General features: G+C 40.9%; 1 protein-coding gene across 1 annotated transcript in view; it reads left to right on the top strand.

Annotated features, from left to right (window-relative positions):
- Nucleotides 1-402: 402 nt before the first annotated feature.
- Nucleotides 403-14,942, top strand: part of nrap (nebulin-related anchoring protein) — a gene marked incomplete at both ends in the record, with an annotated part of 172,762 nt that continues 158,222 nt past the window's right edge. Inside the window, 4 exons of the mRNA XM_084141430.1 lie at nt 403-468; nt 1,452-1,546; nt 2,816-2,897; nt 14,758-14,862. Of these exons, the coding sequence (XP_083997556.1) occupies nt 403-468; nt 1,452-1,546; nt 2,816-2,897; nt 14,758-14,862 (348 nt within the window). The remainder of the gene's footprint in view (nt 469-1,451; nt 1,547-2,815; nt 2,898-14,757; nt 14,863-14,942) is intronic.

The following is a 14,942-nucleotide window of genomic DNA, read 5'->3' as shown; positions in this document are numbered from 1 at the left end:
TTTCATATGATTATGTTTTGTGTATTGTGTAATTGATGTGTATATAGCTACTGTATGTACAGTATAGTGTAATTATTTATTGATGTGTTCATGCAGAGCTCATCTTGGAAAGAGACTGTGGTTTCAGCATGATTCCCTGCTTAAATAAAGGTTAAATAAAAAAGGGGGTGGGTCCTCCTGGGTCCTGGTGTCTTGTAACAGACAGGGTTGGTCTGTCTGTCACAATCGAGAGCTAAGTTTATCATTGCCTGAGAGGCACTACTACCAGGGACTGTCTAGGAGATCCTGCCTCTCTACTGCTGCCTGGGCTTTCGCTCTCTCTTGGGGCTAATATTCACTTCACTCAAGCTACCTTTTTAGTGTTTTTCCTGAGTACTTTGGGTAAGAGGAAAGGTTACGAAGATGCAGTCCTGCGCCAGGTGTGGGTTTGTGGTGTACCCAGCGGAGAAGATCAATTGTATTGATCAGGTAAGAAAGAGTTACTCATACTTTACCTCTAGTTCCTCGACTAACCGGTGCCCTCGCACATTGACTCTGTGCCAGTACCCCAGTATATAGCCTCGCTATTGTTATTTTACTATTGTGATTTTACTGCTGCTCTTAAAAAAAAAAATTTTGGGGGGGGGTATTCTTTCTTAAAACTGCATTGTTGGTTAAGGGCTTGTAAGTAAGCATTTCACTGTAAGGTCTACACCTGTTGTATTCGGTGCGTGTGACATCAAATTTGATTTGATTTTAGTTGGATGTATCAAAGACAATTTTCGTGTGTTCGACTTATTGTATTTATTTATTTATTTATTATTTCCTGCAGTCAATGACCAAAAGCACCCCCTTTGGCCTCATGGGTGGAATGTTCTTCATATTTCTCATAATTTCGTAAAGTTTTATTTTATTTTAATTTTAACAAAAATCTGGTGTATCTATGTCACAGTTTTGTTATATTTCAGTATTCTGTGATGTATATAAAGTGTAATATTGGGATGCAAACAAAAAATTGAATACATTTCAACTCTATATCTGACATGGTACAGGTGTCTTCTTTTTTTAAGCCCATAACCATTTGTGTTAGGTGTATAATTTGGTTACAAAGTAGACTTGTTTAAGACTACCGAGAATCAATCTGTTACCCTGATTTAGCCCTCTGTAGTAAAAGGTTAAGGCAAAGAATGAATTTAACATATTTATCATCTGACTGCTATTGCATAGCTCATAATGTCAAAGCGGCATGGTTTGCGTATTCAAGGACAGTTGAGCAACACTGTGAGTAAGTATATGTTTAAAATCACATTCTCCTGGTCTGATGTCAGACTGATCCATTTAGGTCAATTCAAAACACTGCTGTGTTTCTTTACGATAAATTAGATTGGAGTCATAATTCCTAGATTAGAACTCAGGATTTTATGTGTTTAACACACTGTTGTGATAAGGTGTGTTTTTTCCCCTTCTGTCAGAACTGGCACAAAGCATGCTTTCACTGCGACGTCTGTAAAATGGTGCTCACAGCCAAGAACTTCGTTAGCCACAAGAAGCGGCCATACTGCTCTGTGTAAGTAGAAATGTGTTATTTAACTTTCTTACTGAGGTTCGTTTCACTGTTTGGGACATTTATGGGGATATTTCCCTTCAAAATCAAAGTTTGTCAAGAGTTTTCAGACCTCCAAAGTGGTCTATGAGTCCACATACCTCACCATCGGTATAGATGCAGCCCTATACCTCCATCAGTTCCAAATGAATCGGGAAATTAGGCACTGAATGAAATGAGGAAATTGGTAGAACGATAGTACTTTAAAGTACTATGATTGTTGTCATTTGAGTCGTTCCACCAATTCAGTGCCTTTTAAGAAATGTAACTTGGTCCAAAAAAAACGTTTGATTTCACTTAATTTTAACATTCTGTCATAAAGAACACATGTTCAACTTTATTGTAAAAAATAAAATAAAAATCCATCTCGAGGTTAAGTAAAAAAATTACTATAGTAATTGCAAAATAAAATAACAGGGTTGACGATTTCATCTTAAATCAGCCAGAAATCCCCTTTTTACGGGGGAATTGAAGCTTGTTTGCAACAGGGTGTGACAATTGAATGCAAGCTAAACAACAACAAAAAACATTTCTAGCCTGTCTATCTATGGGTAACAGGGTTGATGTATGCTTGACCCACTCAGTTTTCCACCACAAAACACCAGTAAATGCCCAAAAAGTGTAGAACCAGCTCACCTGCTTTTACATTATGATTTGACTATTTATTCAATGTGTCTTTTGAAAAAATATTTTAAAAGAAATAGTTTCACCATATTAAAATTAGAGTTCAGTTCACATAACAGGGTTGGCCTTTAAAATGAGGGACAGACATATGTGAATCACTAATGACATGAAATAAATAATCTTCAGAAATGACTTTCTCAAAACAACAAAATGACTAGGGCTTTACAATGATGGTGAGAAATCTTGTGGTTAAGTGGGTTAAAATCTTCCAGAAGTCACAGAGGGTGCACGGAGGGAGATGTCAAATTTTTTATTTCATATAAAAAATAGGATTTATTGAATTCTCCATGTGATCCATTTTAAAGGGCACTTCATTTAATATAACAGGCTTTTAAAACGCAATATTGGTGCACAATTTATACTTAAAATATTAAAGGGATACAAAAGGCATTTTGTGGAACGACCCATTCAGTATCTTTAGCGTTCTGCTCCCATAGCACTGGAATTGTTGTATTTGTAAATGGCTACGAGAATGAACTAGACCAAAAGAAGTGAGATTCTTAAAAATTCTTAAGATGTGTTGATGACCTCTCACCTTCAATCCCTCAGACACAATCCAAGGAACAATATGTTCACCAGTGTCTATGAGACCCCCATCAATGCCAAGAAGCAAGCCATTGCAAGCAGTGAGGTGAGTAAGCAATGTCACACCAACATGCAGCAAAAGTCCCCGTTACTGGGTCTAGATCTAATGCATCAGAAATCAACAAGTTGTTTATGTTTTCTAGACTTCGCATGTAGGACCTTGTATTCTACTTCAACATGGCTATTGAACTTGACGTGTGTGTGTGTGTGTGTCAATATTCTAGAATAGCAGTTTGAAACCGCTCCCCTTCGCCACTCAAGTCACAGTGGAACTTAAGTGTGCCGCACATTTCACATGAGTTAGTCATTCACTGTAGTCATCATGCATGGTATTATTGTGGAAGTATGATTACATGAGTACACTGTTGTACATACAGCATGTGGCATTGTGAATAATGATATTCATTCTGATTGTTATGGCTCAAGAGTTGATACATAGATAGACATCATGGATGATGTTGGTTGGGGAATGGAATGGAAGTGTAAAGGACGTCACGCTGCTTGCTTAGCGAGTACCGCTTCCTCCTGATTCGGCTCATACCGAGGCTCGAAACCAGAACCTCTGCTTCACAAACACACGTGACCGCTCTCCTGAAGCATCTTACTCAGTTGCGCCACCGAAAAGCTAGCTATTCGGCAGCGCAAGTGGAGACACTTCAGGCTGAGGAGTGAGTTTCACAGATCCCCATCTGCTACAGAAGCAAGATAGTGTTTGTCGTAATTTTGAAAAAACTGCTATCCAGTAATGAATGAAGCTCATTTCAATGGATTGTAGTCCCCTACTTGACCGAAACCAGAGACAACAGCATGCAGATTAGTTTATTTTTGTTTCATGTTTATTTTTTTTGTGTTTTTTGTGTTTTTTTTAATAGTTGATGCATTGTAACCTGTATTCTTGCAGTGAAGGAAGAAATATGTTTTTGACCTACTGGTATCCCTGGCTAGCATATGTGATTTAGTAGGGCTCTTAGTTAATGATCCTAAACAATCATTTTGATATAGAATTGAGAACGCTTAACCTGCATTATGCTGTTCTAAACAGAAGGGGTTTCTCCTTTATACTGGACTGGTGACCTCTTGTAGTTCCAGAATAAAACAACCAGTTAGTAAAAAGAGCTAGATGTAGCCACTGAATTGTTCCTGCTGTGGAACTTTCAATGTGTGGAGGCTACAAATAGTACTGAGTGTTCACATGGAGCTAACATGATATAGGCAAATATACTCTACATTTATTATGCTTGTAAAAGAGTAACACAGTTTTTCCCTCATTATGAGAGCGAGAGAGAGAGTCGTACGCCTGCTTTTAGGAGAGCTTTGGGCCCATGTTGACAGCACAGGTTTGGAATGGCGAGCGCGACTGTCTATTTCTGTGGCTGTGACAGAGACACGACACCCCTTGCTGCCCCAGTTTACGTTTCAGGAGGTTAAAATTATACCCTCAGGAAAACAGCCTCTTCTCTCTTCCTCTCCCCCACCCTCAGCACTCCACCTGTCCCTGTCTGTCTGTATGTCTGGTCTGAATGTCTGTCTGGCACTCAGTCTCCCTACAGCTCTCTTTGCCTATGTTAGTCATAGCATATTGCCATGGCTAACATACCTGCTAGCAAGACTATTATAATATAATAATATGCCATTTAGCAGACGCTTTTATCCAAAGCGACTTACAGTCATGCGTGCATACATTTTTTGTGTATGGGTGGTCCCGGGGATCGAACCCACTACCTTGGCGTTCCAAGCGCCGTGCTCTACCAGCTGAGCTACAGAGGACCACACTATATTGAGTAAAATATAAGGCTCTGGCAAGAGCTTTAGGATAAGCACCTTTTGCACCACTTTACATTACATTGCCCTTACACTGCATACATATAGCTTATACATATAGATTAGCACCTGTAGAACCAAATGTTTTATCCACACACTATACACGTGCAAGGATATCCTAAAATAACATTATACAGTAAATCTTTCATATTCCAGTTTTGTAATACCACTAGAGTATCATACATATCAGACCCACCAATGTTTTACAAAATAAGGTAGATACACACACAGTAGTTAAACAATGGTTGGGTAACATGATATTGTCAATCTCTTCCAGTGTCTGTCTGTCTGTCAACACCTCAAGTAAAAAATGGTCCATCAAGATCACTCATCACAGCATGTGACAGACTCTATGAATAGTTTTGGACAAAACTATTGTAGAGCTTCTAGAGAATTCTTGAAAACTACAGCCTGGTTCATTTATTTGCAGCTTCCAGCAATGCAATGATGTGGGAACTATCAAGCTGTGGTTATTATTAATAACAACATTTGGATGTTATCCCTAATCTCAAGCATGCAAGCTCAGGTTGCCTATTTAAAAGGATAGGGTAATGTCATGCACTTTTAGGTTTAGCTTTGATTCTCTGTTTGCTCTGACTGTGAGATTATACATACATACAGTACCAGTCAAAAGTTTGGACACACCTACTCATTCAAGGGTTTTTCTTTATTTTTACTATTTTCTACATTGTAGAATAATAGTGAGGACATCAAAACTATGAAATGACACATGGAATAATGTGGTAACCAAAGAAGTGTTCAACAAATCAAAATATGTTTTAGATTCTTCAAAGTAGCCACCCTTTGCCTTGATGACAGCTTTGCACACTCTTCGCATTCTCTTAACCAGCTTCACCTGGAATGCTTTCCCACATATGCTGAACACTTGTTGGCTGCTTTTCCTTCACTCTGCCGTCCGACTCATCCCAAACCATCTCAATTGGGTTGAGGTCGGGGGATTGTGGAGGCCAGTTCATCTGATGCAGCACTCCATCACTCTCCTTCTTGGTAAAATAGCCCTTACACAGCCTGGGTCATTGTCCTGTTGAAAAACAAATGATAGTCCCACTAAGCCCAAACCAGATGGGATGGCGTAACGCTGCAGAATGCTGTGGTAGCCATGCTGGTTAAGTGTGCCTTGAGCTCTAAATAAATCACAGACAGTGTAACCAACAAAGCACCCCCACACCATAACACCACCACCTCCATGCTTTACGGTGGGAAATACACATGCGGGGATTTGGCTATTTGAAGAATCTCAAATATAAAATGTATTTTGATTTGTTTAACACTTTTTGGGTTACTACATGATTACAAATGTGTTATTTCATAGTTTTGATGTGTTCACTATTATTCTACAACGTATAAAATTGTAAAAATAAGGAAAACCCTTGAATGAGTAGGTGTTCTAAAACTTTTGACTGGTAGTGTACGTGCAGTGAGAAAACGATCTGCAGGGCCGGCGCCAGAACAAATGAGTTGGACGGGCATTTGATTTCTATAGGCGGGCCCGTTTTTTTTAACGGAACCTCTTGTGTGCACGTGCTTGTGCACAGATTTTGTTAATGGTTGTTTTAATAACATTTACATTTGAGTGATTTAGCAGACGCTCTTATCCAGAGCGACTTACAGGAGCAATTAGGGTTAAGTGCCTTGCTCAAGGGCACATCGACAGATTTTTCACCTAGTCGGCTCGGGGATTAGAACCAGCGACCTTTCGGTTACTGGCACAACGCTCTTACCCACTAAGCTACCTGCCGCCCTAATAAGACCATAGGCAGCTTGTCAGTTAAGTTTGGGGAAGCTTATCATTTATCCTACCATTTCTACCTATCTGCGTGCCAGTTATGATTATTTTTATATGCGCATTTGCATTTTCCTGGAACAGTTTCATTTCAATAATAACGTTTTCGTTTCTCAAAATTGTCACGTGGTTAATCACAAAAATATGAATAAAAATGATCATCTAAAAGTTAAAAATTAACTAATGCAAGAGCACCTGCCTTTGCCATATGGCCACATTGATAGGCTACACCGTGATTCATTTGCGGCTAAATAAATTAGTGCATGGAACACAGAGATACAGTGGGGAAAAAAGGTATTTAGTCAGCCACCATTGTGCAAGTTCTCCCACTTAAAAAGATGAGAGGCCTGTAATTTGCATCATAGGTACACGTCAACTATGACAGACAAAATGAGAAAAGAAAATCCAGAAAATCACATTGTAGGATTTTTAATGAATTTATTTGCAAATTATGGTGGAAAACAAGTATTTGGTCAATAACAAAAGTTTCTCAATACTTTGTTATATACCCTTTGTTGGCAATGACACAGGTCAAACGTTTTCTGTAAGTCTTCACAAGGTTTTCACACGCTGTTGCTGGTATTTTGGCCCATTCCTCCATGCAGATCTCCTCTAGAGCAGTGATGTTTTGGGGCAGTCGCTGGGCAACACGGACTTTCAACTCCCTCCAAAGATTTTCTATGGGGTTGAGATCTGGAGACTGGCTAGGCCACTCCAGGACCTTGAAATGCTTCTTACGAAGCCACTCCTTCGTTGCCCGGGGGGTGTGTTTGGGATCATTGTCATGCTGAAAGACCAAGCCACGTTTCATCTTCAATGCCCTTGCTGATGGAAGGAGGTTTTCACTCAAAATCTCACGCTACATGGCCCCATTCATTCTTTCCTTTACACGGATCAGTCGTCCTGGTCCCTTTGCAGAAAAACAGCCCCAAAGCATGATGTTTCCACCCCCATGCTTCACAGTAGGTATGGTGTTCTTTGGATGCAACTCAGCATTCTTTGTCCTCCAAACACGACGAGTTGAGTTTTTACCAAAAAGTTATATTTTGGTTTCATCTGACCATATGACATTCTCCCAATCCTCTTCTGGATCATCCAAATGCACTCTAGCAAACTTCAGACGGGCCTGGACATGTACTGGCTTAAGCAGGGGGACACATCTGGCACTGCAGGATTTGAGTCCCTGGCGGCGTAGTGTGTTACTGATGGTAGGCTTTGTTACTTTGGTCCCAGCTCTCTGCAGGTTATTCACTAGGTCCCCCCATGTGGTTCTGGGATTTTTGCTCACCGTTCTTGTGATCATTTTGACCCCACGGGGTGAGATCTTGCGTGGAGCCCCAGATCGAGGGAGATTATCAGTGGTCTTGTATGTCTTCCATTTCCTAATAATTGCTCCCACAATTGATTTCTTCAAACCAAGCTGCTTACCTATTGCAGATTCAGTCTTCCCAGCCTGGTGCAGGTCTACAATTTTGTTTCTGGTGTCCTTTGACAGCTCTTTGGTCTTGGCCATAGTGGAGTTTGGAGTGTGACTGTTTGAGGTTGTGGACAGGTGTCTTTTATACTGATAACAAGTTCAAACAGGTGCCATTAATACATGTAACGAGTGGAGGACAGAGGAGCCTCTTAAAGAAGAAGTTACAGGTCTGTGAGAGCCAGAAATCTTGCTTGTTTGTAGGTGACCAAATACATATTTTCCACCATAATTTGCAAATACATTCATTAAAAATCCTACAATGTGATTTTCTGGAAAAAATGTTCTCAATTTGTCTGTCATAGTTGACGTGTACCTATGATGAAAATTACAGGCCTCTCTCATCTTTTTAAGTGGGAGAACTTGCACAATTGGTGGCTGACTAAATACTTTTTTTCCCCACTCTATATGTGACCGACCGGCTCGAATTCGGTCTTTTGTAGCAGAATTTGAAATTGTGTTTTTTACATTGGCTAAAAGTAGAGACTCAGAGTTAGAAAATTGTATATCATACACTACAGTTGAGGAACAATGGGGAAAATAATTCTGCTTTGAAAGTTGATAAACTTGTAACCTCACTTTTGAGAAAATGGCCCTTGAATGTTCTTCTTTGTCTGCACCCATTCAGCATCGTTCACACCCTCTTAAGCTTTAGCCCCACCCATCTCTTTAAGGATTCACATGGGAGGCTATGTAATAATATAATAATATGCCATTTAGCAGACGCTTTTATCCAAAGCGACTTAGTCATGTGCGGATACATTTTTACGTATGGGTGGTCCCGGGGATCGAACTCACTACCCTGGCGTTACAAGCGCCATGCTCTACCAATTCAGCTACAGGGGACCACAGGTCCTATGTACTAAACAACCAAAGATTTCACGACTAAAGGCTGGTTTATACTGTGGGTGTGTTCGTAAATGTAATCTGGAGTGCCAGAGTGTGCTCTGGGCGTTTGTAAACTGAGAGCATTGTCAGATTGTCCATTCGTAAATTCAAAGTGTTTCGGTCTCGGAGCGTTCAGAGTGCACACTGGACGCTCTGGCCGGGGAGTAGGGTTGATCCGAGCGTTCTTCCCTAACAGCAGTGAAGCACCCAAGCTAACTGGCTAACGTTGGCTAGCGTGTTAGCTAGCAATTGAATTACGCTTTTTTGCCAACGTTTACTGAGACTGGCCATATTCAACGGATGTTCAGCGTTTTGTAAATTTGTCAGTTATTCTGCGCTCTGGAACACTCAGATGAGAGTGCTCTGAAATCGGAGTAGATAGCCAGAGCGAATTTACCAGCTACGTCTATCAACAGTTGTCACAGTGACATCATAAACATTCTATTGAAATAGTTACTTGCATATACAGTGGCTTGCATTTTTCCTATTTTGTTGCTTGGGGGGTTTGTATCATTTGATTTACACAACATGCCTACCACTTTGAAGATGCAAAATATTTTTTATTGTGAAACAAACAAGAAATAAGACAACAAAACTGAACTTGAGTGTGCATAACTATTCATCCCCCCAAAGTCAATACTTTGTAGAGCCACCTTTTGCAGCAATTACAGCTGCAAGTCTCTTGGGGCATGTGTCTATACGTTTGGCACATCTAGCCACTGGGATTTTTGCCCATTCTTCAAGGCAAAACTGCTCCAGGTCCTTCAAGTTGGATGGGTTCTGCTGGTGTACAGCAATCTTTAAGTCATACCACAGATTCTCAATTGGATTGAGGTCTGGGCTTTGACTAGGCCATTCCAAGACATTTAAATGTTTCCCCTTAAACCACTCGAGTGTTGCTTTAACAGTATGCTTAGGGTCATTGTCCTGCTGGAAGGTGAACCTCCGTCCCAGTCTCAAATCTTTGGAAGACTGAAACAGGTTTCCCTTAAGAATTTCCCTCTATTTAGCACCATCCATCATTCCTTCAATTCTGACCAGTTTCCCAGTCCCTGCCGATGAAAAACATGGGATGGTGTTCTCTGGGTGATGAGAGGTGTTGGGTTTGCACCAGACATTTTCCTTGATGGCCAAAAAGCTCAATTTTAGTCTCATCTGACGAGTACCTTCTTCCATATGTTTGGGGAGTCTCCCACATGCCTTTTGGCGAACACCAAACGTGTTTGCTTATTTATTTCTTTAAGCAATGGCTTTATTCTGGCCACTCTTCCGTAAAGTCCAGCTCTGTGGAGTGTACGGCTTAAAGTGTTCCCTATGGACAGATACTCCAATCTCCGCTGTGGAGCTTTGCAGCTCCTTCAGGGTTATCTTTGGTCTCTTTGTTGCCTTTGATTAATGCCCTCCTTGCCTGGTCTGTGAGTTTTTGTGGGCGGCCCTCTCTTGGCAGGTTTGTTGTGGTGCCATATTCTTTCCATTTTTTAATAATGGATTTAATGGTGCTCTGTGGAATAATCAAAGTTTCTGATATTTTTTTATAACCCAACCCTGATCTGTACTTGTCCACAACTTTGTCCCTGACCTGTTTGGAGAGCTCCTTGGTCTTCATGGTGCCGCTTTCTTGGGGGTGCCCCTTGCTTAGTGGTGTTGCAGACTCTGGGGGCCTTTCAGAACAGATATATATACTGAGATCATGTGACACTAAGATTGCACACAGGTGGACTTTATTTAACTAATTATGTGACTTCTGAAGGTAATTGGTTGCACCAGATCTTATTTAGGGGTTTCATAGCAAAGGGGGTGAATACATATGCACGCACCACTTTTCCGTTATTTATTTTGTATAATCTTTTGAAACAAGTTATTTTTTTCATGTCACTTCACCAATTTGGACTATTTTGTGTATGTCCATTACATGAAATCCAAATAAAAATCAATTTAAATTACAGGTTGTAATGCAACAAAATAGGAAAAACGCCAAGGGCGATGAATACTTTTGCAAGGCACTGTAGTGGAGTCTTTTGTTCAGACAGGTAGCTAGCTAGCTAAACAATGAACCATAATCCTAACTCATAACGTTACTAGCCTGCATGAATCTGCAGGTAGCTAACCAACCAGGTTCAATGTTAGCTAGCTAACATTAGGCTATAATTATCAATGCAAATAGCTCTGGGATGCGAATAATATTACTACACAGATCATACATGTAACATCAGCTAGCTAGCCAGCCAGCTAATGTTAGCTGGCTAGCTAACAGCACACTTTTAACTTGAAATGAAAACTACTTAATGATGTTTCCACTGGATATATGAGATGATATTTGGTTCTTTCACACCTAGGCTTGATGATTATCGAGGGGGAGATTGTTGAAAGATGTTTCAAATAGGCCTACTGTGAGGAAGTATTAGGCTATCATTCGCAATGGATGTTAAAAAAACATTGACTGAGAAGGTCAGCTTATTAATGGTGGTGGACGTGGTGAAATCAAACATTCCCAAAATGCATTTGGTAGGCTATGCAAAGAGATGGGTGAAGTGACATGACTCGCAAACATCCATTAATACATTTAAAGTCCCTAAACTCGGCAAGAGTCTATTGTCCTGCTGATAGCCCATCAAGGGTGGGTGGCTTCTTTTGTATTCTTAAAAGAACTCCAGCACAGAGAAGAAAAAGGAGCCTTTTTAATAATTAAACAATGAATAAACCGCAACGTCGGCTAAAGCTATTGAATACACAAATGCATTTTACAGTTTTTAATAATCAAATCAAATCAAATCAAATTTTATTGGTCACATGCGCCGAATACAACAGGTGCAGACATTACAGTGAAATGCTTACTTACAGCCCTTAACCAACATTGCATTTATTTTAAACAAAAAAAGTAAGAATAAAACAACAACAAAAAAAAGTGTTGAGAAAAAAAGAGCAGAAGTAAAATAAAGTGACAGTAGGGAGGCTATATATACAGGGGGGTACCGTTGCAGAGTCAATGTGCGGGGGCACCGGCTAGTTGACGTAGTTGAGGTAATATGTACATGTGGGTAGAGTTAAAGTGACTATGCATAAATACTTAACAGAGTAGCAGCAGCGTAAAAAGGATGGGGTGGGGGGGCAGTGCAAATAGTCCGGGTAGCCATGATTAGCTGTTCAGGAGTCTTATGGCTTGGGGGTAGAAGCTGTTGAGAAGTCTTTTGGACCTAGACTTGGCACTCCGGTACCGCTTGCCGTGCGGTAGCAGAGAGAACAGTCTATGACTAGGGTGGCTGGAGTCTTTGACAATTTTGAGGGCCTTCCTCTGACACCGCCTGGTATAGAGGTCCTGGATGGCAGGAAGCTTTGCCCCAGTGATGTACTGGGCCATACGCACTACCCTCTGTAGTGCCTTGCGGTCAGAGGCCAAGCAGTTGCCATACCAGGCGGTGATGCAACCAGTCAGGATGCTCTCGATGGTGCAGCTGTAGAATTTTTTGAGGATCTGAGGACCCATGCCAAATCTTTTTAGTCTCCTGAGGGGGAATAGGCTTTGTCGTGCCCTCTTCACGACTGTCTTGGTGTGTTTGGACCATGATAGTTCGTTGGTGATGTGGACACCAAGGAACTTGAAGCTCTCAACCTGTTCCACTACAGCCCCGTCGATGAGAATGGGGGCGTGCTCAGTCCTCTTTATTTTCCTGTAGTCCACAATCATCTCCTTTGTCTTGGTCACGTTGAGGGAGAGGTTGTTGTCCTGGCACCACACGGCCAGATCTCTGACCTCCTCCCTATAGGCTGTCTCATCGTTGTCGGTGATCAGGCCTACCACTGTTGTGTCGTCGGCAAACTTAATGATGGTGTTGGAATAATGGCTGTACTAGAGACTTTAAAACCTTTTTTTTGTTAGAACAGACTATATGGGATTGATTTATAATTAGTTTTAAAATTATTATTGTATTTGTTGTGCTGTTTATACTGTTAGAAATGTAGCTTAATTAAATTGATTAATTGTATGGTGTTTCTATTCCAAGAAAAACAAAAATGCATTTTACAGTAGCCTATGTAGGCCTCAGGGTTTCCGTTAGGAAAACATGGCGCTGTACAACGTGACCGGTCGGGATTAAGCCTAGGCTAATAAGCGACTGCGAGTGAAGAGCAAAATAAAATCGGCTAAAGCAATTGAATTCAGGAATTAATTCAAAATATGTGAAACCTTTTGTATTTAAAAAAGTAGCAGAGGCTTTATGGCTTCGCCATCAACCAAAAACACAGCATCTACAGTGGTAAAAATATATATAATTACATTCGATTTCTAAAACAACTATTTCAAAATGCATATGTTTATTAGGCTACTGTGCAGTGTCTTTAAATACAATGCTCCTACTACCCTCCTTCTTGATCTCCTTCTTGGCAAGAGTATTGTCCTGCTAATAGCCCATCATGGGTGGCTGGCTTCTTTTGTATTCCAATGTATTGAATTAATGTATTAATTACAGTCATTTACCATTCTCATTCTCGGAGTGGAAACGTTTGCATAGTTCACAAGCTGCTACACTTGTGGAAGAAAAAAAGTGTTTGAAAACATGTTTTCAAACTGCCTCCAGCAGTCCATCACTACTGTAAACCGAGAACTGTATTCTAAAAATAAAAACATGGTACAAATATATTATTGAATTAGAAAAAAACAGCTTTTACAATGCATATTAGGCTACTGTGCAGTCTGACAAAAACCAACAGGACAATGAGATGTTTACTGTAGCCTACATAGTAAAGTGCCTCATTCCTTACATAATTAGAAAGGTGTAATATCTGAAAATGTAGCTAGCTAGACTCTCTTACCCGTATAGATGGATGGATGCTTCTCCCGCTCTGTTACAGATGCCATGGTTGCCCTTAGTTTGAAGATGTAATCTGGAGACAGGTGTTTTACAACAGCCTTCTGTGTGTTCTCTTTTCGACTCCGTCTGCATATTTGCAATCAAACGCCAGAATTTTCTCCATCTTGTAAGCTCTAATTCCACTGATTTCAAAACTTGGTCCTCCAGAAAGTGGAGAGCAACACTTATGCAGTTCTACTATGTGATATCTTTTTAAAAAAAGCCACGTTAGAAAGGATTACCTACACATACTGACCAGCTCATATTATAGACAAGCGTGCTACTTGGCAGACCAATCCGAACTCATCTCTCGGCATGTCCAGCCCACTCATCTCAGCCAATCATGGCTAGCGGGAAGGTTGCTGTCTTTTTCCATGGCTAAACCAACTAGGCTCGTAATTTAACAATTTTATTCATATTTACAGACGGCATACAAGTTTGTTATTAAGGCACATGAAAGTTCACATGTTCCTGAAACGAGTCACATATAATGACGAGATGCTCATGTCTCCGCCTAACAATGCAAGTTATTTTCCCAAAGGCGGGAATGAAGGCAGCAAGCTTAGGTCTGCATATTATGCCCATAGAAACGCATTGGGCTCATTCAGGACAGATTTTGGCTTGAGTGAGCCCTCTTGCTTTGCCTCTTCCTCTCTGCAGAAACTAGCGAGCAAAACAGCGCCGCTCTGTCTTATTATATGTAGCCCATGTATCAGATGCTGTCTGGCCAGAAAAAGTATGCATGCCATACTCCTTTTGTCCAGACAGCACCAGATACATGGTCTACACATACAGAGACAGAGGGGCGCTGTTTCGCTCGCTCAGATGCTTTATCTGAGATTGATGCGTCTTTCTGACAGCACGCAAAAATTGATTATTTTTATATTTTATTTGGACGGGCAAGGAGGTACGGTAGCCCATAATTCCGGCCCTGACGAACTGTAGTATTTTAAATAGACGTGAGCTCCGAATACTGCACCTCGTGGTTTGCTCAAAGTGTGTGTATCATTGCAAGAGGAAAATGTGTACCGTCACTGCGCTTGGCTTACTGCTTGTTGTTTGTTTGCTTTAGCTGAAGTATCGGGAGGAGGGGGAGCGGTACATGTCCACGTTCCACTATGACATGAGATCCATGGAGCTGGAGCAAGCTCGCCGAGCCAATCAGCTGGCCAGCCAGGTGAGCTCCCGCCCCTGCAGGCAGAGCTCTTAGGCATGTTCCAATAGTCTAAGGCTCTGTTCAAATACTACAGAAATCCT

This window comes from Coregonus lavaretus, assembly GCF_964263955.1.
Source record: "Coregonus lavaretus genome assembly, chromosome: 25".
Classification (NCBI taxonomy): domain Eukaryota; kingdom Metazoa; phylum Chordata; class Actinopteri; order Salmoniformes; family Salmonidae; genus Coregonus; species Coregonus lavaretus.
This window is presented reverse-complemented; position numbering and strand designations above follow the sequence as displayed.